Raw genomic sequence first — 26,286 nt, forward strand, 5'->3', positions numbered from 1 at the left:
TGTCACCATTTGCAGGGAAGGGTGTCTGCAGAGATCCTTGGGCAGGGCACCAACTGTCCTTGCTATCCCTGGGGTTATGAGTTGTGGCAATTAACATTCCCCATCCCGCATTCCCGCAGCTCTCGAGTCCAAGCTGGTGTTCCCCCGCCACATTACTGCCCCCCACGGCCCCCTTCCTCAAGAGCAGAGACAGCCAATGGCTTCTTCAATAAATTAAGTTTTATTTGGATTAGTATAATTTGCAAATGGGTTCAATAAATTACAGAACAGTTTAAAAAAAAAAACAGTCGTACAGCATCCAATGAGAGGGGACCTCAGCACCCAAAGGGGCTGCGGAGCCGATCCTGATGGGGATGGCTCAGCCAGCAAGATACCCCATGCCTGATAAACAGCCCACTTGTAAGGTCTCAAGCGTCCCCCTCCTCTGAATAAAGGGCATGCTCCTGGCCCCTGTCCATTAGGGCTATGCCTTCTCCCCTGGCCCCTGCTGCGTCCTGTTTGCCTGGCCTCACCGATGGAGCAGAACTTCCAAACCCAGCAGAGGACAATGGAAGAGCCCATGAGAGGCACAAAAGCGTGAGTGAGCAGTGTCTGCATAGCTAGTGCTCAATGGCAGGGGGTCGGCCGGTGACCCTTCACCACCCCGATTAGATGGCTCATTGAATTCATGAGCTTGACCCTACCAGCTGCGCTTGGGATGTTCTGCTTTCAACTCTGGTCATTAAGGCCAGAAAGTGATTGGTTCCTCCCAGCAGAGGAGGTGCCCGAAGTCAGCAGAGACCTGTACGAAGATCTACAGGGGACCTTAATGACTTTGCTTCTTCCACATTAACGACCCTTTTACTTTCCCCATACACAGGCACCTCCCCGGCGATGAGGTTCATTATGGGTAGGTTCCTCTCTGAGATACATTCTACGGGGATGGAATCCCATATCTCCTTCACCCCTAGTGCCGGCTGAACGCACAACAACATCACGTAACTGGGGAGTGGCTGAATACCTCTTCTTGGTCTGCCTCTCCTGCACCCGAGGCAGGGACGTGCCCTGCGGCCGAACCCACAACTGGCACTACCCCCCCGGTGCTAGGAACGCCTGCGGTGGGCATCGGTGCCAATGGCCACAGGCCGTGCGTGATGCTCAGGAGTTTGTCAGGCAATGGAAGGTAGATTTGTGGGGGTGTCCATGTGGACAGGCTCCGGCTGTAACCACAAATGGAACTGATCCGGCACCCACCATCTCTGTGAAGAGCACACACACAAACACACAGACACACCCCCTAGCTCACGCAGCTGTTCTAACCTCAGGAGGGCCACACCAGACCAATCCTCTGCCAACACCTGCCTGAAGCCAGAGGCTTTGTGACAAGACCTAGGCAGTCTCTAGCGTCTCCTCTGACCCATTTCCTCCCTCCGCAGGCGTCTGCTCTGTGACAACGGGCGCCGACTACAGCATGGGCGGGGATGCCCAGCACAGGCACCAAGTCCTACAGTATTCCAGTGGGGGTTGGGCACCTCACTGCATGAGGCATCTTTGGAACTCCCAGCTGCGGTGGCTGGGCGTGCTGCGACTGTGAGTTCTGGGCCTGCAATAGACATTCAGGGATCGGTCCCTTTTGAGCTCTGGTTAGACCCCAACCTGCCCCTCCCTCAGCAGCTCTTAGGCCTTCCCAAGCTCCTAGATGTTCAATACTTGTTAATATTGCCCATGGTCTGCTTCCGGAACAGTCTGCAGCTGGCAAGACCACGCGGCTCCCTCTGCCCTCACCCTCACTCAAGGAACGAGGGGCACGAGTCACGTCTCTCTCCACAGGCATCTTTGAAAACCAGAGGCTCGAGCCCGGCAGCACAGAAGCCGTCTGGGCGTTAACGTCAGTGTCTGAGGTGTCTGCACTTTGCAGCCATTCCTCTTTAGATCGTCCCAGGTCAACAGGGCTGGGCCCGGTCAGAGACCTTCAAGAGACACCCCGGTGGTGCAGGTGCGTGGGCTGGGAGAGTCCTTCTGGTGGAGTCAGGGCCAAACCATGCCTCAGCCTGGTGGCTGGGCGAGATGCTGTGCTGCGGGGTTGGGGGGTCAGTCAACGCCCCGACACAGTGTCCGAGGCAAGGGGCTCCCCATGACCCTGCATGCTAGTGAGCAGCGCTGGCAGCTGGAGCTGTCGTCGTCCAGGGAAGAGGCAAAACCATGCATGGACCATGGCCCTTATCTCTGCCAGAAAGTCACCAATCCTGGGGCCCTTGCCCACCTCGAGCGTGACATCATCCCACCTCCCTCAAATGCCCGCCGCGGCTCCACATCCACGCCACATTCGTCTCCACGGCCAGGAGCAGTGACAACAGGGAGACAGTGTCTGAGTGGCGGGCGCCGGGGTGCCTCTGTGCGCAGTCTGTGAAATGCTTTGCGATCCGGTGGGATGAGGGGTCCTAAACAAACATATTGGCCTGGTTTCCTTTCTGCACCTGGGGAGCACGGTCCAGCTGTCCCTGCTGGCTCTCTGGGGTCCTTGCGGCAGCAGAGTCCAGGACAGTGGATCCAGGCACTGCTAGCAACGGTCTGCAGAAGCCGTGGGCAGCCCCCCGCCATGCCTGTGTCTTTCTGCTCCTCGCTCACCCAACGAGCTACATGCCGACGCAGGGTCGGCCGGCCTGCCCAGCCCCACCATAAAGTGCTTTCTTCCCTCCTTCCACTGCTGGGCAATGTCTCGATTGAAATTCAACACTGCGCAATAAAAGAAACGATGAGCGCTGGCCACAGCCGAAAGAAAGTGCCTCGTGGCCTCAAACCTGCCCTCTACTGGATGGAGAAGGAGTCGCAAGGATCCAGCTAATGAGTGTTCGTTTGGCTTGACGGAGAAAGCAGGCCAGTGCCATGGGGCGCCGGCTGCCCGCTGCGGTATTTTCAATCACAGTGTTACGTCCTAGGAGTCAGTGGGGAAGAGCATCGCCTCGGATAGTTTTTCAAAATGGCTGCCCCCTCCAGTATGGGGCTAAGCGCGAGGGTGCTAGGGCCTTCCACTAGTGGGCCCCAAGGAGCTGGGCCTGGTGGTCCCCAAAAATAGTCGGCTGGGTTCAGAAGGGGCTACACATGGTGCCCATCCACATCTCCCCATGGTGAGGCGGAGTTGGTACTGAACTTACACCAGGTTTCCAGCCGGAGCGGACAGAGGAGCCCTGCTACCTCTCAGGATGGGGGTCTAGGTGAATGGACGACGTGGGGGAGAGAAGCTGGCTGTTTCTGACCAGGGACTGTCCGATCACAGCTTTCCACTACACCCACCTGCATCCCTGGGACTACGCAGGGCTGTTACGCCCCTTCCTTGGTCCTTAAGGGCTCATGGGAAGCTGAAGAAACGCTCTCTCTGCTTTGTCCCTGACTGCGTCTTACCCAAGAGATGGCTAGCGTCGGCCTCCAGCCAAGCAGGGCCACGAAACGCCCTCCCACACCAGCTCCACCCGTGGCTAACGGCTCAGTGGCACACTAGGGAAGGCTCCCCGCTTCTCAGCAGAAGGATTAGCTACCCTCCAAGCCCCCACTTCCCTGGGCTGCTGGCCATTGGGGTACCCCCATCCCTAGATATAGCGACCTACGTACAGACATTTAAAAGGAGGCAAAGCCCGGCCTGGTCCGGAGACCACTGCACACCCAGGGGACCCTGGCATCCCAGGAGCTTAAAAAGGAGACCACTCTTCCACTGCGATCTAAGCACCCCAGGAGAACCGTGGTGGCAGCAAAAGGTGATGTTTCTTAGACAGAGGCCAGTGCATGTTGTGGGGGTACGGGGGGGGGACAGCTCCCCCCGTAACTGATCCACCGGACAGCTGTTCTACCGGAGGTGAGTGCCTGGCCAGCCGCACTGGTCCCCCCTCCGCGGGAAGCTGCTCGGTACTTGCTAAGCCGACCTCATGGCTGGGCGAGGTCGACCCCCCTAGGGATGTGTGGGGTGAGGGGCAGTTCGCTGCGGCGGGTGCATCATTTGTCCTCTTGGGTGGTGCTAGAAGCAATGGTGGGCTGCAGGCGTGGCTCAGACGGGTGTCTGTTTCAGTACTTCCCTCCAGCCTGGGAGAATCGGGGCCTTCCCGGAGGCTGGGGCGGGGGGGGGGGGTCCTAGCCGGCGCTGCGGACAGAGAGAGGAACCTTGGAGACTACTAGCTAGGGAAGGGGGCGGAGGGGGGGAGATATTTGATGTCGCACACAATGGCACACGAAGGAGTTGGCAACGTTTGTTTGGCGCGGTCCGTTCCCGGTCATTAGAACAGGTTTGTCTTGAGGGCGTTGGGCTTCCTGTGGAAGGAGGAGAGGACGCCGGAGAAAGGTCCTGGCATGGCCTCGGCCGGCTGCCACGCCTTCAGGAGCTCCGCCGTGTTGGTGGCACCGTTGCTGGTGCTGACCCCTGGCCAGATGGGAGCCTTTAAGGACTGGGCGGCGTGGCTGGGTCCGAGGCCCTGCCCCGTGCCGGGGCTGGGGCTCAGGCTGCTCCCGGGGCTGTTGAGGCTGCCCGTGGTGGGCAGCGAAGCGGTGCTGTCCGGGGTGGGGCTGCAGTTGGACTCCTTGGACTCGTCGTCTTCCGAAGAGGAGCGCGGGTCAGATTTCTTGTTGGCCGAGGAGCCGCCATTCACCCCCTTGGCGTTTGCCGCCCGTTCTTGCTTGCGGAACTTGGCGCGTCGGTTCTGGAACCAAACCTGGATGGGGTGAGGGGTGGGATGGTGACCGGAAGTGGGAGGGTGGGGAGAGAAAAACCAAGTCAAGCAAGGAAAGAGGGATCCACCCACAACCTAGTCGGCTGTCTCTTGAACGATGGAATCACAGTAAGGCTTAATAATGATTTCACTTGCACCTCTATGGCACCTTCCATCTGAGGATCTCCATCCAACCGCCTATACAAATCCCCGCTTCTTGATCAGATTTCCCAAAGACAGCAGGGCCCGGATCCTCAAAGGTATTTAAGCACCTAACTCCCATTAACATCACTTGGAGTTAGGTGCCCAAATACTGCAGTATATTGAAAACTGTATTAAAATAGTAAGCTGGTATTTTAAATGCTCAGGAAGTTTTCCTGATCCTGCTTGCAGGCTAGGGGGCTCTGCAGGGAAGTGTTCAAGCAGGCCTAGCTAGCAGCAATCCATCTAGAATAAGGTGGGGTGAGTTGCACTTCTGCCTCAGTGAGCAGCCTGCTTTCTCTCTCTCTTTCTCTTTGGTTCTTGTGTGTTATCCTTGTGAATTCTAATTCATAAAGCAGTGTTACGTTGAAACCTTCCAGCCAAGGATTTAGGTTTTTCTCTAACTGCTCTTTGTGCGTGCCGTGAACATAACAAATGCCTTTCAGGATCTGGGGGCTAGGTTAACGGAGGTGCTCAGTGCATCTCAGGAAGGGACCGGCCACTTTTGGTCTCGAAAGCACCATGTGACACAATAGTGATAGATGGTCATCGATGTTGCTGATGGGCATTTCCTTCAATGCTGTCTTCTCTGGGGTGGGCTATGCATTGGGAGTTGAGTTTAAAGGAGGGGTTTGAGTGGAGATTGGGTGGTTGTTGGCTACAGCAGGTGATTGTAGTCACTGTAAAATTCTAGTCCTTTTTCTTTAGTGTTGGAAATTTACCAGCCGTTCATTTCACGGACAGGCTGTTGGTTCTTTTATTATTATTATTGGCAGTGTTGCCAACTCTCACGATGTTCATAGAATCACAGAAATGTCAGACAGGAAGGGACCTGGCGAGGTCATCAAGTCCAGCCCCCTGCGCCAAGTAAATCTAGACCACTGGTTCTCAACCTGCAGCCCAATCAGCCCACAGCTGCAGCCATGTGACATCCTCAGGTAATATATATATTGTGGGCCCACGTAACTCAGAGCGAGCTGCATATGTGGCCCACAATGGCAAGTAGATTGAGAACCACTGGCCTAGACTATCCCTGACAGGGGTTTGTCCAACCTGGTCTTACAAACCTCCAATGATGGGGATTCCATAAGCTCCCTTGGAAGCCTGTTCCAGAGATAACAACCCTTAGAGCCAGACAGGTTCTCCTATTAGCTAACCTAAATCTCCCTGGCTGCAGGTTAAGCTGGTTGCGTCTGATTGTACAGTCAGTGGGCATAAAGAACAACTGACCACCATCTTTTTCATAACAGCCGGTAACGTATTTTCTCCTGGGAGGGGAAATGACTTGTCCCAGTCTCACAATCACTGATGTTTTTTCTTAAAGCTCCAGTTCCTGGAGTCAAGAGATTGTGAATCTCAACTTTCTTTTTAATAAATAAATAAATAAATAAAGGCTCAGAAAGCTCCAAGGCAAATAAGATCCCAATTTTAAAAAAAAATCTAATGATTTGGGGGCCTGAGGTCTGATTTGGGAACATTTGTATTGCAATAGTGCCAGGAGACACCCCCCGCCCCCCCAGCATGAGCCAGGTGCTGGGTGCACCGATAACAAACGGACGGTCTCTGGCCCGAAAATCGTATGCTCTGTGCACTCTTGTGGCACAGGGGGCTGGTGAGTTTTCGCTGTGCCCGCCCACGCACTGACGGATTGTACTGGAATGTAGTTATTGGCCCTTTCAGCATGAGCACCGGATTCTCCATGGAGTTTCCTGGATTTTCACCGGCGTCGCTGAGAGCAGAACTGGGCTCCGAGAAATGATTGTTACGGTTACATCAACGAAAAGGCCTTTCCTTCCCCTGCCTTTATTCTTATGTATTAGTACGTTCCAGTAGCACCTGGAGGGCTCAGCCGAGGTCAGGCTGCCTTGTGTACAGCCCCACGCCGAGTCCGTGTTCTGAAGCGCCTAGTTCCACTCGCCCTCACCCTGGGTAAATCAGGAGTAACCCTGAGTGTGAGGGGAGAATCAAGGCCTTTGTCTCCTGTCTCTGTCCCTGCCTGTCTCTCTTTCCAAAGCCCATTTTGATGCCCACCACTGCAAAACAAAACCTCAATTTACTAGCATCTGCTCCTACTTCTTATATTTCGCCGTGGCTTTTTTCCGTGGCTGGGCTTAGCTGACTCTCTGTGGCTGTGGCTCCCTCTCGTGGTCGACCCAGGGGCAGGTAAGAGGTCGACCCAGGGGCTGCTACACACAACCAGCAGCCCCTCCAGGTCAAGTGCAAAGGCTGGTGCTAAAGGCCCTGGGTCTGAGCGCTGCAGCCCACCTGGCCGTAGTTTGTGAGACAGGGATGTTTGCACAGAGACAGGAGCTTTGCTTCCTCAGCTGTTTGTCTGCTCCTGCTGCTTGCACTGCAGCCACCGGGCTCGGTAACGGTGCAGCCATCTCACAGCGGAGTTACGAGCTCGCACGCAGCCTGCGATGGCTTTGGGTAGGGACTAGAGAGGGCTGCGGCTGAGCCAGCCCCCAGCTCTGGGGCCAGACTGGTTTGGGCCGAGTGACAAGAGCCTGTTTTCTAAGAGGAACTGGTGCTTGGTGCAGAGGTTCCCCCCCACACGAGGCGAAGCGGAGCCGCTAGTGAGCAGCCCAGTCAGAGCTCACGGGGCCCACAGCCGGCGTGGCCTTTTCTCGGCAGCTAACCCCCGGGGAAATGGGCTGGGCGAGGCTGAATGGCGCTAAGCCGGCATTGCTCCTCCAGATGGATCAGCCGCATGGCATCTGCGGGGTCTGCTGGCCCTAGGATGGGAGACGAGGACAGGCAGTGATCGGCCAGGCCTGCTGCTGAGACCCACTGTGATGCCATTGTGCCAGGACAGCCACCGACGCTGGGTGTTTTACGAGAGGGAATTTGCAAGGGGGAGGGTTTAACCCCCCCCCACACACACACACATACACACACACACCCGCCCTTCTGGTCCTAATTTGCATCACTCAGTGGAGAGAGCCAGGACAAGGACTGGATGAGCACAGGGACCTGCTGGGACCGTGTAACTAGCTCCTGACGCCTAATTAAAGGTAACGCTAAATGAGGATCCTTAGGGAATAAGCATGAAAGTCAGGAGTCATGGGGTCTTTTCCCAGCTGACCCTGGCTATGTCCGTTGCCCGGCTACTGCCTCAGTTTCCCCATCTGTCCAACATGGATAATGGGCCTTGTCACCTGGGTAAAGGGCTTTGAGTTCAGTGGATGAGGAGTGCTAACCTTAGTCTGGGTGTCTGCTGGCTAGTACTTCGAGGGCACGTAGTGGGGGTGGCCCCTTCGGCACAGAGCCAGGGGCTGCTGCCCAGACACCAGGCCCCTGCCAGCTCCTTTCCCCAGTGCTTCGTTCCCAGAAAACATAAAAGGCAGCTCCTTTGCCCCAGGAGCGACCACTTCCAGAGACGAGCTCCAGATTATCCTGCCTGCGAGGGAGGAGGCCACCTGCTGAACGGGTGTCTGAACGGGGCGGGGACCTGCTGTTGTATCAAAACGCAGAGCCCTCGTCTGCGCCAGGCTCTGCCGAAGGTCTGCTGCCCTGGGATGGCTCAGTACGGGATAATTCCTAAGTGGGCTGAGGTCACATTGGATTGATACCCCGAGTGTTCACCGGCCAGGAGCTGAGCCGTGACTTTGGGCCTGATTCAAGAAAGGCTCCGCCTTCAGAAATTCATAGCGTCTGAGGCCGGATGGGACCCCCGTGATCCTGTTGTCTGCTCCCGCATAGATCCCAGGCCAGAGAACCAACCCAGGGATTCTGGCACCAGGCCCACAACTTCTGATGGAGCCAGAGCGTCGCTTTTAGACAAACAGCCAGTCTTGATTTAAAGACGTCAGGGGATGGCGAATCCATCACATCACTAGGCAAGTTGCTCTAACGGTTAATTACCCTCCCGGTGGAAAAACGATGCACCTATTGCACGTTGCTCAGGAAAGCACTTGCTTAAGGTTAAACGTGCTCTCCTAAACAGGGATATGCTCCTGAACTGGGGCCTTGACCTGCAGGCTACTAACTAGGGATGATTCTCTTCTGGAATCTGGGGCAGGACCGGGTCTTCACAAGTGCTTATGCAGCGCCCGACCCAATGGGGCCCAGATCTGGCCAGCTATCTGGCAGAGCTAACCCCAGGCGTCCTGACCACCAGTCCCTGTGCTGCATAATGCTCCATCTAGTGACACATACAGCCTCAATCCGAGCAGCTGTTTAGTATTTATTCTCATATCCTTGTATTCGGCGTCATTATTTTGACGGGGTTACTGGCCTCCTGAATGGGGGCAAGCAATAGATGGAATAGATTTTAGCAAGGCTTTTGACACCGTCCCACATGGCAGTCTGGTGAGCAAAGTAGGGAAATGTGGTTTAGATGGAATTATTCGGTGAGTGCACACATGGTTAAAAACCATATCCAAGACGTAGTTATCAATGGTTTCCTGTCCAACTGGGAGGACGTATCTACTAGGGGGTCTGTCCTGGGTCAGGGGCCATTCAATATTTTCATTAATGACTTGGATAATGGAGTGGAGAGGATGCTTATGAAATCTGTGGATGACACCAAGCTGGGAGGGGTTGTAAGTGCTTTGGAGGACCGGGTTAGAATTCAAACTGACCTCAACACATTGGTCTGCAGGCAACCAGATGAAATTCAATAAAGACAAGTGCAAAGTACTACACTTAGGACGGAAAAATCAAATGCACGACTGCAAAATGGGAAATGACTCGCTAGACAGTACTAGTGCAGAAAAAGAGCGGAGGGTTTTTGGAGATCACAAACTGAATATGAGCCAACGATGTGATGCAGGTACAAAAAGGCGGATATCATTTTGGGGCGTGTTAACAGGAGTGTCGTACGTAAGACACATGTCCACTGAAGATCAGACAAGAAATAATGGACTTTAGTCTTCAGCCAGGGAGATTTAGGTCAGATACTAGGAATAACTTTGTAACTCTTGAGAGGAGTGAAGCTCTGCAGCAGGCTTCCACGGGAGGTTGTGGAATCCCCGTCACTGGAGGTTGGTAAGACCAGGCTGGACAAACCCCTGTCAGGGCCGGTCTAGGTTTACTTGGCCCTGCCTCAGCGCAGGGGGCTAGATTAGGTGACTTCTCACGATCCCTTCCAGCCTGACACGTCTGTGGGTCTATGATTATAAACCCACCCTGGGAGGTAGGGAAATATTATCATTTTAGAGGTGGGGAACTGGGGCACAGAGACCCCCCAGCTGAGGAAAGCAATGCGGCAGGTGCTTAACTTCAAGTAGATTTTAAGTCCCAACGAAGTGAATAGGACAGAGGTACCGGCTTAAAACTAAGAAGCTGCTTAAGAGCTTTGTTGAATAGGGGCCCGAAACAAAGGAAGGTGAAACAATGGTCAGCACACACAACTGAGCGCTAGGCCCCCTCCATTCTATTCCTGGCATTGCCACTAACTCACTGTGTGAGCTGGACAAGTCACAGTCCTGCTCCTTGCCTCGGTTTCCCCATTTGCGCAACGGGGTGATGACACTGTCCTACCTCCCAGGGATGGTGTGAAGCTTGACTCCCTAATGGCTGTAGGGCACTTTGAGATCCTTGCATGGAAGGTGCTAGATAAAAGGGTTAGTGCATTTCAGGGAAGAGCTGTGTAATGAATATCAAGCCACATCGTGTCTAACTGGGCTGGGCTGGGCTTACCTGGACCCTGGCTTCAGTGAGGTCGATCTTCAGCGCCAGCTCCTCCCGGGTGTAGATGTCTGGATAGTGGGTCTCAGCAAAGACCCTCTCCAGCTCCTTCAGCTGGGAGCTGGTGAACGTGGTCCTGATCCTTCTCTGCTTTCTCTTCTCATTGATGCCCGAGGGGTCCGAGAAGAACTTGTAGGGAACTGAAGGGGAGAGAGGGGAAGACATGGGGGGAGAGCTTTACTTAGCAGGAAAACATTAGCGGGTCGGAGAGCAGAGAGTGCAGTTAAAGGGGGAATATGTCTAGAGCTATCTCTAGGTTATAGCTATGGGACAGGAATAGCAAGTCACAACGGTATTTACAAAGGACTGTATCCAACTCCCACTGGCTTGGGTTCCTAAATCACTTAGGCTATTATGACACACACAGCCTTACTAATTATTACAGTATCAATAGTGCATTAGCTAACAACTCTTACATTGTTGACTATTGTTTAATTATTATGCATTTGACTATTAATCTCATTCATCTTGTCTATGATTCTGTGCTTTCTATTTTAATAATATTGCAGTTAGGGGTTTCTATTCGAGTATTACTGTTGGACTAACAAGTATTTTACTTGTTGTTTGGTTATCGCGCAGATAAGTACTATTTGGATTTGATCAGTGATTGCTTTGCTAATTATTGGTTTATAAATAGTAAATATGCGATTACTGGTTACCGCGCTACGATTTTTATGGTGGATCCATTTTTAATTTGTTAATTACTTTAAGACCTAAATATTCCATTATTATTCTTGTTTGGATTGCTCTCTAGGAGCGTATGGAACCGTTATTTGGTTTATTCTTCGTTCATTAATAGTCTATTGTATTTTTGCCTTTCCAAAGATTTCCCTGTCGCTACACCATCTGATGCTGCATAACTATCCCAGAGGCTTTCTCTGTATGGGAAACATACTCCAGTGATACTTTGGATCATGACTGCAGCATTTGCATAAGGGAAGACAAACGTCTTTGCTTTGTCGCCCTTGGGAAAGACTCAGAAGGAGCCGTCGGCGCTCAATTCGCCTGCGTCTCTCGGAAACTCTCCGAAAGCCCCGCACCAGACTGAGACAGGGGCGAATGGTTAAAATGTCAAAATAGTCTGGTTGAGTGTCAGCCTCGCTAAAGCGACACCAGTGACGGCTGCGACCTGTGTCCACCTTGTGGGAACCCGGGGAGCGTGCCCCGGGACCGGCCCTGCCCAGTCACTGCTAGTCACGGGGCAAAAGACGGAGCACAGAGAAATACAATGAAATAGGGGGGGAAAGGTGGGAAACGAATTACAATCACCAGCCACTTGGCCCAGAGAGAGAAAAAATGTTTAATACAAGTTCGCTTACTAAACAAATAGATAGATAGATAGATAGATAGATAGATAGATAGATATAGATGATGAGGTGTATGGGGATAGATAGATTAGATAGATAGATGATGATTAGATTAGATGAGGTGTATGGGGATAGATAGGTAGATAGATAGATAGATAGATAGATAGATAGATAGATAGATAGATAGACAAATGAGGTGTATGGGGATAGATAGATAGATAGATTAGATAGATAGACAGATGAGGTATATGGGGATAGATAGATAGATAGATAGATAGATAGATAGATAGATAGATAGATAGATAGATAGATAGATAGATGAGGTGTATGGGGATAGATAGATAGATAGATTAGATAGATAGACAGATGAGGTATATGGGGATAGATAGATAGATAGATAGATAGATAAGGTGTATGGGGATAGATAGATTAGATAGATAGATGATGATTAGATTAGATGAGGTGTATGGGGATAGATAGATAGATAGATAGATGAGGTGTATGGGGATAGATAGATAGATAGACAGATGAGGTGTATGGGGATGAATAGATTCGATTCGATTCGATTGTATGGGGAGAGAGATTTCTCTATATTTATAACGATAAATATCTTTGTTTCTACTGATAAAATATATACGTAGCTATATCTAAATATAGGTCACTGTATAGCTGGATATTTAGTGTTGCTCTTGCTATCGATGTAGATACACACATATAATGTACGTGTCTCCCTATATCTCTAAGTCTGCACAGCGAGCTCGCTTCGAACCCCGGGCGGATTCTGTGACCATGTGCATTAGGAATTGTACCTAAACCGAGGGTCGGATCTATTTCTACAGGAGGGCGCCGAGGGGTGGGTTTGTCTCTCGGACGGACGTAGCATGAGAAAATCGGGTGGCGAGAGACCCTGCCGCTGTCAGGAGATTTCAATACTTTTGTGAATTATTAACACGGTCCGATCAGTGACAAACTGTCAGGGAAACTGAGAGAAAGAGTTGTCAGGCGTGGGCTGGAACAGCGTTGGCTTTGCAGTGTGCGCCGGTTTGTTACAGCTGGTCTCAGGCGGGTGCGATCCCTTCCCCAAACCAAACCCAACCCCTCAAGTCTCAAAATTAATAATTTCATAAAAAAAATTTCTAGAAGCCATTTCTGCAAATATTAAATTAGATTTCTTGATCTAATCCTCCAGTTGCTGTAACCTGATCACCCATTAATTTGTTTGGCTGTGAACACAGGGATACGGCTCCTTAACTCGATTAGTCGCCAAATCTTATATCTTTATAACTGCATTTTGCAAAATTGGTTTATACCTTTTTGTTTAAAAAAAAAAAACACAAACAAAAAACCGGGCGGGGGGTGGGGGGGGAAGAGCCAACCCGATATAAAGAGATCTCGCGGCAGATTGCTGCGCAAAAAGCCCTCAGACCCTCGCCACACTTCTATCGGCTCAAATTTGCCTCGCATCTCAAGATCCTCCGGGTCCCCTGTAGACCCTTCTCTGGCTTGCTAGCGCCTGGACATCTCGAGAACTTCTACTGCACCGTGTCCAGCTCCAGTCACACCCTGTCCCTCTCTGGCTTCAGTGTCACCGGGCTCGGGTCTTTACCTGTGGAGTAAGGCGAAGGCTGGTGGTCCCTCAGGGCCCCCAGGGTGCAGTTGGCCGTGCTGAGCGGCGGGCACCCAGGGTTGGTCCCAAAGCTGGTCCGGATGGGGCTGTACTGGAAAGCGTTGGGCTGGCTGCAGGAGCTGAAGTCGGCGTAGGCGGAGGCTTCCATCGCGGCCATGCAGGAGTCGTAGGAGTTGAGGTAGGAGTAATCCATCTTGTACATAGAGGAGGGCACAGGTGGATGGCCGGGGAGCTCGGAGGAGGGAGAGAAGCGAGGGAGGGGTCGGTCTCTGGAGTCCGAGCCGGGGCTCCAGCCTCAGCGCCCCGGGCTCCGGCTGCCACTCGAGCCGCTGCGCCCCTCTTCCCAGCGCTGGGTCCTCCTGGCTCGGAAAGTTTCCCCTCGGCCTTTCCTGGATGCCTTGAGACGGTGCCTCTCCGCGCACCCCTGGCTGCCTGCCCCCCTTGGCTCGGAGCTCGCTCCTGCCGGCTCGCCGCCCCGTGATATACTTGGCTGGGCCGGGGAGACAATGGGCAAGGCGTCGGTTGCTTTTGCATGACAATATCTCCGGAGTCTATCGGGGGCAGTAGGGACGGGGGGAAGCGCCTCCCACCCCGGTGCATCATTGATTCAGCCCTTAACCCTTTGTGGGTGGGGGGGGGGGCTGGGGGAGAGGGGGAGGTGTCCTGCTGCTGGAGCCGAGAAACCCCAGCTTGAGTTGGGACGTCTCCGGCCCAAGCAGCAGAGCGGACTTTTACAAAAACCCTTCCCCACCCCACAGCCCCCACCCCACTGCGCCCTGGCTGCGGGGGTGGACCCAGCGAAAGGACCCCGCTAAGCGATCCGGGCCAGCGGTGTGGGGCTCGGGCCGCATGAGCCCGGGTTTTTAGAGCCACAGAGCCGCTCGGGCTGGGGTTTCCATGGCTCGCCCAGGGCACAGGTCTTGGGGGACAGGAGGAAGGATCGGGGACAGCCCCGACTTGCCCAGATCCCTCTGAGAGCTGAGCCAAGGGCTCACACGGGGGCTTTCAAATGCCACAGAGGGGTCACCCCCCCAGCCGTCGGATTTAACTCAATCTACAGCCCGTTATTTCCTGCCCAAGCCCCAGAGATAGCACCCCCGGGTCTCCCCTTGCGGGCACCAAAGGCCAGCCCCGGGGGGTCTCTCTCCCCTCTTGGACCCAACCGCTGCCCCGAACCCGGGTCCAAACCATGAAAACCCAGGAGAGACGTGGCGGGGTTGGAGAGTGTGAGGGGGAGAGAGAGTGAGGCCCCCCCGGATCGCCCCCCCTCCAGCCGCACCCAGGCCTGGGACAAGCCTGTTATCCCCCCCACCCACTCCACGCAGAGAGCTCAAGGCCCGATCCTCCCAGGGCAATGGGAGGTTTCGGACGGGAGGACCTCGGGCATTCAGGATCGGGGCCCTCCGCTGGAAGCCCTCCTCCCCCGGCCAGCTCGAAGTTAACCCGCTCTCTGCTGCTCCAGCCGGGTGGGGAGCCCCGGAGCCCCCTCCCGCCCCTCTGCTGGGCGAAGCCACCCGCGGGGCCCCTCCCACCCCAGGCAGTGTTAGAAGCAAAGTGCACCTGTCCCAGGTGCGATCCCTGGGGCCGGGGGCTCCTGCCGGGCGCGGCGGAGAAAGATGCTGGCTAGCGCTTCAGTCCTTTCCTTTCCTTTCCTTTCCTTTCCTTTCCTTTCCTTTCCTTTCCTTTCCTTTCTTCTTGTCTTTCCTTTTCTTCCTTCCTTCTTTTCTTTTCTTTTCTTTTCTTTTCTTTTCTTTTCTTTTCTTTTCTTTTCTTTCTTCCTTCCTTCCTTCCTGTCTAGCGCTTCCTTCCTTCCTTTACTTTTCTTTTCTTTTCTAGCGCTTCCTTCCTTCCTTCCTTCCTTCCTTCCTTCCTTCCTTCCTTCCTTCCTTCCTTTTCTTTTCTTCCTTCCTTCCTTTCTAGCACTTTTCTTTCTTTCTTTCTTTCTTTCTTTCTTTCTTTCTTTCTCAGGCGTCTCTTCCCACCTGGCCCCTCGGCTCCCTCCCCCCAATCCGAGATGTCTAGAAAAGGAGAGCCCCCACCCCCCACCCCATGTTTGGTTTATTTCCCTTCTCTGGCTTCCCAGCGCTTGGTTTCGTTTGTGCTGTTCCCGATATTCAGACTGTTTCCCCCCAATCCCGCCCCCTCAAGACTCCTGATTATTGCGGGGGGGGGGGGAGAAGCGGGGGCCCTTATGCTTGTGTTTTATTCCCTGGATCGAACCGAGCGGGTTTGACTCGGGAGACACGGGAGCTGTTCCCGCCGGGCGGAGATCAGGGGCTAAACGGGGCAGGGAAATTGCGATGAAAACAAAATCTGGCCACCCCAGGAGCCGAGGGAGCGGGTTTGGGGGCGGACCCGTCCTAGACACGTTCCCCCAACGAACCCCTGCCCCGGGGGCGGCAAATCTACCAGCCGGCCTGGTAGGGAGCGTCCCCCCCTCCGCACCCGCGCTGGGAGAGACCCTCCCGCTTTCCTTTGGGGGAGTGAAAGCGAGAAGCGGGGCTGTCGCTGGAGCCCCGAGGGGCTGTTGTACAAACTCGGGCGGGCGGGCTAGGCAGCGGGGGACCCGTCCTGGCCGGGGGTTAGAGTTTGGGCACTGGACCCGCGGAGTACGGGGGGGAGCGGACTCAGGGGGGTTCGGATCTCGCTGCGGACACACGGGCCTGGAGCGGGGGCGCAGTTCGGATCCCGGCGGCAGGAAAGGGCCTTTGGGGCTTGGGTGGGGGCCCTGGGGTGCGCTGGGAACTGGATTAGAGGCTGTTTACATGGAGCATTGGGGGAGGTGGATAGATCCGTGGAGGAGGGGTCTGGCTGGCTGATATCGAGGTGGGGGGGTATCTTTGGTTATTCCGGGGTAGCGCGGGGGTGGGTATTTTGCCCCTGCGGCCATGAGCCGGTTCCTGTGGCCATGAATCCCTTTCAGAGACAAACCGCTCCCCTCACTCAGTCTTCCCGCTAAGCAGCCCTGCCCTGCCCTGCCAAACAGCCCTGCCCCAGTGCGAGCAGCCCCCTCCCCTATCAGTGGGGCTGTTTGGTTACCGTGCGCGGCTTCCCGGTCTCCATTTACACCCCCCTATCGAAGGGAGAGGGGACCACGTGCGGGTGGGGGGAGGGAGCGAGGCCCACCTTCCCGGGGGGGGAGGGGGCTACTCCAGGCCTGGGCCCGGACGGGGTGGGGGTGAAGGCCCGGGGAGCTGAAGGAAGGGCCCCACCCCACCCCCAGTGCAGAGGGCGGAGGCGGCGCCTTGCCCTCTTGTCAGTTTCAGCAGCCCCCTTCCCCCGCGGGTCCCATGTCACGCGTGGCGGTGGCGAGGGGCGATCGGGGGCTGGGGCAGCAGAAGGCCGAGGACCCCCGCCCCGCAGCCCCTCGCCCCGGCTGCGGTGCCCCGTGCGCCCTGCGGGAGGCGGGGTCGGTCTGGCTCCAGCGCCAGGGAACGAGCCGAGCTGGAGCGAGAGGAGACGGGGCCAGGAGACGGCAGCTGACCTGGGACCCAGGCGGAGCCGGCTGGCGGCTCTGCTGCAGGAGGGGACTTTACAGATACTGCAAAGCCACCCCCTGCACCCAGCCCGGCCACTGGGCACCCACTGCACCCAGCCTGGCCACCCCGCGCCCCCTGCACCCAGCCCGGCCACCGGGCACCCACTGCACCCAGCCTGGCCACCCCGCGCCCCCTGCACCCAGCCCGGCCACCCCGCGCCCCCTGCACCCAGCCCGGCCACCCCGCACCCCCTGCACCCAGCCCGGCCATCCCGCACCCCCTGCACCCAGCCCGGCCACCCCGCGCCCCCTGCACCCAGCCCGGCCACCCCACACCCACTGCACCCAGCCCGGCCACCCCGCGCCCCCTGCACCCAGCCCGGCCACCCCGCGCCCCCTGCACCCAGCCCGGCCACCCCGCGCCCCCTGCACCCAGCCCGGCCACCCCGCGCCCCCTGCACCCAGCCCGGCCACCCCGCGCCCCCTGCACCCAGCCTGGCCACCCCGCGCCCCCTGCACCCAGCCCGGCCACCCCGCGCCCCCTGCACCCCGCCCGGCCACCGGGCACCCACTGCACCCAGCCCGGCCACCCCGTGCCCCCTGCACCCAGCCCGGCCACTGGGCACCCACTGCACCCAGCCCGGCCACCCCGTGCCCCCTGCACCCAGCCCGGCCACTGGGCACCCACTGCACCCAGCCCGGCCACCCCGTGCCCCCTGCACCCAGCCCGGCCACTGGGCACCCACTGCACCCAGCCCGGCCACCCCGCGCCCCCTGCACCCAGCCCGGCCACTGGGCACCCACTGCACCCAGCCTGGCCACCCTGCGCCCCCTGCACCCAGCCCGGCCACCCCGCGCCCCCTGCACCCAGCCTGGCCACCCCGCGCCCCCTGCACCCAGCCCGGCCACCCCGCGCCCCCTGCACCCAGCCCGGCCACCCCGCGCCCCCTGCACCCAGCCCGGCCACCCCGCGCCCCCTGCACCCAGCCTGGCCACCCCGCGCCCCCTGCACCCAGCCTGGCCACCCCGTGCCCCCTGCACCCAGTCCGGCCACCCCGCGCCCCCTGCACCCAGCCCGGCCACCCCACGCCCCCTGCACCCAGCCCGGCCACTGGGCACCCACTGCACCCAGCCCGGCCATCCCGCACCCCCTGCACCCAGCCTGGCCACCCCGCGCCCCCTGCACCCAGCCCGGCCACTGGGCACCCACTGCAACCAGTCTGGCCACCCCACACCCACTGCAACCGACCTGGCCACCCTGTGCCCATTGCACCCAGCCTGGGAACCTCATGCCCATTGCACCCAGCATGGCCACCCCATGCCCATTGCACCAGAATGGCCACCCTGTGCCCACTGCAACCAATCTGGCCACCCTGCACCCTCTGCACCCAGAGATGCCACCCCATGCCTATCACACCCAGCATGGCCACCCTCTGTCCATTGCACCCCAGCCTGACTGCCCCACGCCCATTGCACCCAGCATGGCCACCCCACCCCTGTGCCCATCTGGCAGACCCAGTACGGCCACCACCCCCTTCAAACGACTCATTGTGCCCACCGCGCCCAGCCCACAATGCCATCAGACCGAACCACCAGATGTGCACACCTCTGACCCAGGATTATGGACACTCCATCACCATAACAATCACCCCCCTCCCTCGCTCCATCAGCCGCTGCATCACTGGCCTCAGCTCTCTGGGGGCCAGCTCAGCTGCAGAGAGGAGGCAGCAAACACCAGTTTAGTGTCCTGTCAAGAGCGCTTTGGGCAGATCCGGAGCTTCCATGCTCCCTGTCTTGTGAACCAGGGGCCAGTCAATGACGTTAAAGGGTGGCAAATTCAAAGTCATAAAAGGAAATGCTTTTTCATGCAGAGCATAGTTAGACTGTGGAACTCATGGCCACATGAGGTTGTTGAGGCCAAGAACTCAGCAAGATCCAAAAACGGGCTGGACGTTTCTATGGGTAACAAGAACATCCAGAGTTATAAGAAGAGACAACAGAAACTGTGAAAGGGAGATTAAACCTCAGACTTCAGGATTTAAGCCAATCTCTCACTATTAAGGTATGTCTACCCTGAGAGCCCAAGTCAGCCACCACGGGCCAGTCGTGGGGGTTTCATTGCAGTGTAGACATGCCCTTAGAGGCTAGGATGAAACAGATTATGCCCCAGCTGCTACTGCCAGGTTCTCCTTCCTTCCTCAGAGGTGGCTGATGCTGACTGCTGTCAGACACAGGGCCCTGGGCTAGCTGGAGCTCCTGGCTGAGCCAGCCTGGCAGGACCCATGTCCCCTCAAATTGTTAGAAATAAAGAAAATGACGAGGACCTGATGCATCCGCTCTCCCCCTTTGACAAAGCCGGCCTGGGTTCTCTTTTGAGAACGTAGGAAGTACAGATCGGATCAGAGCCGGGGTCAAGCTAATCCAGTATCTTCTCCCCATTGGCCAGTCCCAGCTGCTTCAGAGGCCGGGACAAGAAGCCCTGCACTAAACAGCTATGGGCTGACCATGGGGGAAATTTCTCTGTCATCCCTGTCAGTCAGGCACAGGCGCACAGCCTGGAGCAGATCCCTGGGGGGGTCAGGCAGTGCAGGGTGGGCTTGAAACTCCAGTGTCTGGAAAGAAACAAACAACGTGCAATTGACAGAACGGCGAATTCTTGGGGTTTCCTCTGATTAATCAACACAGAGCAGGAAAATCCAGGGGGGAAGATCTGTGGCTGTCTGGGTTGTATGTATGTGCATGTGAGAGAGAACACGCGGGGCGCACATGGGCTGCGTGTAGTCAGTGCACGCAGTCCTGGCTCCAGCTGGGGGTGCGGGCTCTGGGGTACGGCTGTCTGGGCACATGCAGTGTGGATGGATGAGCTCGTGCACGTTCACCAGACTTTTCGCTTCCTTTGCAATCAGTACCCTGCAGCTGTTTACCAGCCTCGTCTTCTGCTTCCTCTTTAATACGGGACACACCTGGGGGCCGCTTCCATCCACGAAGGCACTTTTGGGTGGGAGCTTTTGGGTGGGAGGGAAGGGCGGATTGGAGAGTTTAAGTGAATAAACCACAAACTCGGCTCCTCCCCAACGTCTTAATTGTCTCCTAGAAGCAAATGAACAAAGTGTTCCCTGGTCCAGGCACAAAACTCCAGGCAGGGAGCAGATTGTTTCATTCAGCCTCCTTTTCCAATCACTCGTCCCCCTCCCATCCCCCCATCCATCCATCAATCCATCCATCCATCTTCCAGCAGCCCCATGTCTATTCATGGCCTCTCTTGCATCCATGGCAAATCTGTCTTGGTTCATGTCAGCAAAGACATCTGCATCTCAGTCTCCCTCTTGGCCATGTCTCCCCTCCCTTCAGTGTCCCTGCCCCTTTGCTCCAGCTTGCCTCAGCTTTGCTGATCAACAGCCGAACAGCACAAGGAGTTGATCAGAACCATTATTGTGTTCCCTGAGGCTTGGCAGGAACATAGGAACTGCCAGACTGGCTCAGCCCGCCGGCCCATCTAGGCAGTGCTCCGGCTCTGACGGTGGCCAGCAACGCAAGGCATCGGAGGATGGCAAACAAAACCCTGCGGCGGGAAGTTCGATAATCATCCACCAGGGAAAGTTCTGGCCTGACCCCCATTAAGTTAGAGGTTGGCTCATGCCCTGGAGCATGAGGGTTAAAGAGATTTGGAGCGATGTCCCCTTCTCTCTTATACTCTCTTGGCCTGTACGGGAAACCCCCACTTGCTAACTGTGCGGTGGCTTCAGAGGCTGCGGTACGGATTTGGCGTTGCTGTCACTGTCTCTGGGATGCGTCAGGCCTTCTGGTGCCGTGACTATTGTGTCCCACGGTATTACGGTGGCCCCTAGCTGAGCTCAGGGTCCTCTCCTGCGAGGCACGGTACGTACATAGCAAAGGCCAGACCCTGCCCAAAGACCGGACACACTCAGTGTAAAAGAAGGGAGGGTTAGCCCCAGTGTACCCGTGGGGAATTGAGGCAAAAGGCATTGATGGAAGAGCTGGGAACGGACCCAGCCCCTCGCCAGGGCAGCCCAGCGCTATAACGCCAAGACCAGCCTTCGACTAAGTAACACACGAAAAGGCGAACGAAGCACTTTCTGTCCGGCCTGACCTGTCAGAACCTGGGTCTCCAGCTGTCAGACTCTGAGCTCTTTGCGGGGGTGCCAACTTCCGATTGGCACAAAACCGAACACCCTTGCCCCGCCCCCTGACCCGCCCCTCCTCTGAGGCCCTGGCCATGCCCCGCCCCTTCTTTGAGGCCCCGCCCCTGCTTGCTCCACCCCCCCTCCCTCTGTCGCTTGCTCTCCCCACCCTCACTCACTTGTGCATTTTCACTGGGCTGGCATTCACACCGGTGCGGGAGGGGGTGAGGGCTCTGGGCTGGGGGGGTACGGGCTCTGGGGTGGGGCCAGAAATGAGGGGTTCAGCGTGCGGGAGGGGGCTCCGGGCTGGGACTAAGGGGTTTGGAGGGTGGGAGAGGGATCAGGGCTGAGGTGCGGGGGGATGGGGAGAGGTCTCTGGGCTGGGGGTGCGGGCTCTGGGGTAGGGCTGGGGTTGAGGGGTTTAGGAGGGTTCTCCAAGCTGGGATCAAGGGGTTTGGAGGGCAGGAGGGGGCTCTGGGCTGGGGCAGAGGGTTGAGGTGCAGGGGAGGGTGAGGGCTCTGGCTGGACATGTGGGCTCGGGGGGGGATGGGGATGAGGGGTTTGGGGTGCAGGAGGGGGCTCCAGGTTGGGACTGAGGGGTTCAGAGGGCAGAAGGGGGATCAGTTGGGGCTGGGGATTGGGGCACGCGGGGTGGGGGTGAGGGTTCCAGCTGGGGGTGTGGGCTCTGGGGTGGGGCTGAGGATGAGAGGTTTGGAGGATGGGAGGGAGGTCAGGGCTGAGGCTGGGGCAGGGGGTTGGAGCCTGGGAGGGGGTCAGGGGTGCAGGATCTGGGCGGCACTTACCTCAAGCATCTCCCACAAGCAGCGGCATGTCCCCCCCCTCCGGCTTCTATGTGTAAGGGCAGCCAGGTGGCTCTGAGCGCTGCTCCATCCACAGGTGCCATTTAGCCAATGGGAGCTGCGGGGGTGGCACTTGGGGCGGGGCAGCGTGCAGAGCCCCCAGAGTGCCCCTATGCATAGGAGCCGGAGGGGGGACATGCCGCTGCTTCCGGGATCCGTGCGGCGCCACCAACTGGACAATCAATGACCCGGTCAGCAGTGCCGACCGGAGCCGCCAGGATCCCATTTCACCGGGTCGAAAACCAGACACCTGGTCACCCTAGGCATCTGTCACTCAGTGTGTGTGACACAACGGGGGCCTGATCGCCGCTGGCTCCTGGCCTTTGCAGCCTTCCCAAGTTTTTCGCACCGGGCTTTGGTGTAATACCAACGCAGGATGCGAACCCTCTGTGCGACAGGCCACTTTCCTTACACAGGAGGGAATAATAATCCCATCTGTGGCCGGAAGGCCTAGGGCTGGGGGAATTCTCCGGCCTGTGCTCTGCTGGAACGTCAAGTGGCCCACCTAACGGCTCCTCTTGGCCCTACCAGCTCTGCATCGGGTCTGTGCAGACCCCCTCCCGCCCCCCCTGTCCCCCACACCGGTCTCTCTCTGTCCCCTGCAGACTGATCTGACTTTTGTCCCCACCTTTCTTTCGCCAGCTCCCCAGGAATGTTAAAAGTTGGCTCGTTAATACCCTGCTGGGCACCGATGAATGGTAAAGTCCAAGTTAAAGGCTTGGCCCCCTTTCAGAGACATCAGAGGAGGCATTAGGGAGGATTAGGGCCACTTTCAAGACAACCACTTTCACTAAAGAGGATTTAAAAGTCTAATTACAGGCCGGGCGAATGGCTTTGTCACCGCCTGGGCTGGGCGCTTTCAATGGGCCAATTGCTCCCTGGGATGCAGCCACGGGAGGGTGTGTGTGTGTGGGGGGGGGGACTAGGGATCTGCCCCGGCTTCCCGCAGCGAGGAGACCCTCTGCCGGGAGGCTCTAGCGAGCGAACGCTGGGCCCAGAGGCAGGGCTGCGAGGCAGGACGAACCCCTCAGGAGGCTCTGGTCTAGAAGGTGTTGGGACATGGGGAATGGCAGCAGACAGTGGCCTCACTAGGCTCCTCTGGTGTCACACATGGGCGAAGATCCTCGATCAGCCTCAGGAGCCACCCTGCCTAGAATCAGCTTGGGCGGGGGGGTGGGGGGGAGCCTGCCCTGCCCTGCCCTGCCTCGCCTCGGGATCCTGTCCGGAGACAGCTGCTCTCTCACAGGATCCCTTCAGGGTGGGAGGGGGTGGGAACCTGCTGGCCCGAAGATCCACACTCCACTTGGCCAGGAAACATGGCTTTGCCTTACATCTCCTCTGCTCCTCCGCCTGGATCTCTGCCCTAGATCCACTCTGCAGGGGGCAGGCTATTCTCTACTGGATCTCTGCCCTAGATCCACTCTGCAGGGGGCAGGCTACTCTCCATGGGATCTCTGCCCTAGATCCACTCTGCAGGGGGCAGGCTACTCTCCATGGGATCTCTGCCCTAGAAGGGGAGAGTGAGTCCCTCCTGGATCCCTAGAGCTACTCTGCCAGGGGATCCCATCCTCAGCCACCCTTTGCCAAGGGCACCAGAGCATCCGTGGCTGCAGCTGGCTCGTAGGCCCAGGCTCGGAGAAGGGAGCTGTGCAAAGCCCGACAAGCTCCTTTGTGCATCTGGGGGCTGAGCCGGCTGCTGAAGACCTGTGTGACCCATCAGGGCAGCACACAGATTGGTTTTTTTTTTAAGTAACCTTCTCCCCTTCCCCTCCCCACCCCACCCCCAGCTGCTGTGGCTGGGTGCTGGCCTGGAACTGCTGTCTCTGGACCCAGGCAGGTTGCTAAACAAGTTAATTAGATCAAGGAGATGGAAGCTGGCTGGTGAAAGAGAGCCCCAACTGTCAGGCTGGCGGAGTTGTGAAAAAGTTAATTCAATTAAGTTTTCCCGCTAAACTAATTAGGCAGCAATCTGCCACGCGAGGAGCTGCGGCTACTGCTACCCGGAGCCAGGGGCAGAATAGAGGGGGGGGAGAGGAGGGAGGACGAAGGGGGTTGGGGGCTGGAAGAAAGAAAAATGGACAAAGCAAAAGATGGACGGAGAGAAAAATGGAAGGACAAAGGGCGGGGGGGGGGGAGAAAAAATGATGGCAAGAGACACCCACCCAGGCCAGAGAGAAAGCCAGGGGCATAGGCAGATCAGTGAGTGCCCAGACCCTGGGAAGAGGCACCCTGGCTCAGCGACACGGTCCGGCTAGCCCAGGTGCTGTCTCAGACCAGGGCCAGCACCAGACGCTGCTGAGGAAGGAGTAAGAACCTCACAGTAGCAGTTAGAGACTAGCTGAAGCACTAGGGTCACTATCTAGGCAATAGCCAGGCAGAAATCGGACACACAGGGTCTGTCTACACTGCCTTGTAAAGCCGGGTCTGTGGGATCCGGCCTTGTGGACTCGGAGTTTCCAAGCCTGCACGTGAACGTCCACGCTGCATTGCAAACCCAGGCTTACGACGGCTGGGCCGAGGTCTCAGAGCTGTGCCAGCACGTCCACACTGCGCTACGCAGCCTTCTGTCTCAGCTTGAGCTGCGTCCACACTGCACAATGGCAGGGCTCGGACCTGAGTCTCAGCGGGACTCGGGCTCTGCCCCACCCTCCTAACAGGATCCCAGGGCCCGCTGACCTGAGCCGGACTGATTTGTGTGCGGACAGAAGAGGGGCTTGGGCTCAAACCTGAGTCAGAGTCTGGGCTTAGTGTGCAGTGGAGATGGGCTATGTAGTTGCAGCCAGAGAGAGAGGGGTGGGAAACCTCAGCTTGGTAGAGGACAAGCTGCGGGATGGGGGAGCGTGTTCCTGTGGTCAGGCCTTTCTCGCGCGCTCCCTGGAGTGGGCACTCCCAGAAATGCGCACTCGAGAAATACCCAGAGAAATAGACACACCTGGGCAGGAGGTAACGCCCATTGCCTCGGGTGAGGGGGGAGAACTGGAGCCCTGGGGTCTATACCTGACTCTGCCACTGACTCACTGGAGTCACTCACTCCTGAAGTGAATGGACATTGTCGGCACTTGGCACCTCTGAAATCAGCCCACTTTTTTAGGTGCATTTAAGTGCCTAACTTTAGGCAGCCAGGTTTGAAACTTGTGGCCATATCGCTCGCATGTACCTCAGTTTCCCCTCCAGCTGTGCACCATCTAGTGCTGCAACCCGATTGGCTAATGTGGTTTGGGCCATCAAACCCAGCCGGGGGCCGTATGGGCCAACTTGTGGCAGTGGTGCCAGTATGGGCATGAGATTCTCAGCTTCCGTTTAAAAAAAGGCATCAAGGCTCTAGCCCACATGGCTGCAAAGCAAAATGGAGCGTGACTGACACAGTGATGCCTGCCTGAGTCTGCAGACAGCCCGCAACAACTGCACTAAGAGAGGTGTGAACTGTTTGTAGTCATCTCAATGACTCATTAACCCTGAAACCTAATGAAATATGTCAAATCTCAATATTTTCAACTATTTCCCTGCTGATCAAAGCACACAAGACCAGAGAAGGAAAGTCACATTATGAGGATCCAGGTCATCTACCACAAGAGGTTAAAATACATTGAAACTCCCGGGGGCACTAAGGCGAGGGCGCTGTGGGGGCATGCTGTTACCCCCCACCATTGGGGGATGGAGGGAGCACCCCTCTGCTTTACTGCTCTACAGGGGCAAATCTGTACCTAGCCGAGGCCCTGCTTGCCTGGGATGAAAGGCCTTGTGTCAGGGCTACTCAAATGACAGGAACAAGGCAGCTAAAACAAGTGAGCGGAAAGGACGTTGGGGTACAGCTGCAGGCCGCTAACATGTCAGGCAGCTGGTTGGGGATTGGGGGAATCTTGACTCAGCATGGGCCTGGCGCTGCCCCCACTTTGCCCTGGTGGCACAAGGTGCCAGGCAATGGGGCATCAGGCCCTAAGTGTGCAATGGCCAAGGAACTATGGCGCCAGGGTTTGCTCATGGCTGCGACTTCCCTATTGTGTGGGGCCGGGCTTTCAGCCCCGCCCGGCCATCCCTGACGGGCCACAGCCGGACACCGCCGGATGCCAGAGGCAGCTGGGTTTTTCCCAGGGATTCTCAGGCCTTGTCAGCCATCGGCCGCGGCTGCCCCTGGTCCAAACAGGGATGCGGGGCTGGCCCTGGTACGACGAGCTGTGCTGGTCCAGATCACAGCTTAGAGCAGCTGTGGTAGCATAAGAAGAACAGAACATTAGAACGGCCAGACTGGGTCAGACCCACGGTCCATCCAATCCAGGATCCTGTCTTCCGACAGTGGCCGATGCCAG

The 26,286-nt window shown here is 57.0% G+C and overlaps 1 protein-coding gene across 1 annotated transcript; it reads right to left on the minus strand.

Annotated features, from left to right (window-relative positions):
- Positions 1 to 201: 201 nt before the first annotated feature.
- On the minus strand, positions 202 to 13,993 carry PHOX2A (paired like homeobox 2A). The gene is made up of 3 exons (XM_007068836.3): positions 13,479 to 13,993; positions 10,518 to 10,705; positions 202 to 4,676 (listed from the first exon to the last, which is right to left on the minus strand). Exons 1-3 carry the CDS (start codon positions 13,699 to 13,701, stop codon positions 4,245 to 4,247), a joined length of 843 nt encoding a protein of 280 aa, XP_007068898.1. The 5' UTR covers positions 13,702 to 13,993; the 3' UTR covers positions 202 to 4,244.
- Between the last annotated feature and the right edge of the window lie 12,293 nt (positions 13,994 to 26,286).

The sequence above is a fragment of the Chelonia mydas genome, chromosome 1 (genome assembly GCF_015237465.2).
Source record: "Chelonia mydas isolate rCheMyd1 chromosome 1, rCheMyd1.pri.v2, whole genome shotgun sequence".
Taxonomy (NCBI): domain Eukaryota; kingdom Metazoa; phylum Chordata; order Testudines; family Cheloniidae; genus Chelonia; species Chelonia mydas.

Coding starts and splice junctions, on each gene's coding strand:
- PHOX2A (XM_007068836.3), bottom strand. CDS start 13,701: ATGTACAAGATGGATTACTCCTACCTCAACTCCTACGACTCCTGCATG. Junction 10,706..13,478: donor GCCTTCGCCTTACTCCACAG/GTAAAGACCCGA, acceptor TCTCCCCTTCAG/TTCCCTACAAGTTCTTCTCG. Junction 4,677..10,517: donor TCACTGAAGCCAGGGTCCAG/GTAAGCCCAGCC, acceptor CACCCCATCCAG/GTTTGGTTCCAGAACCGACG.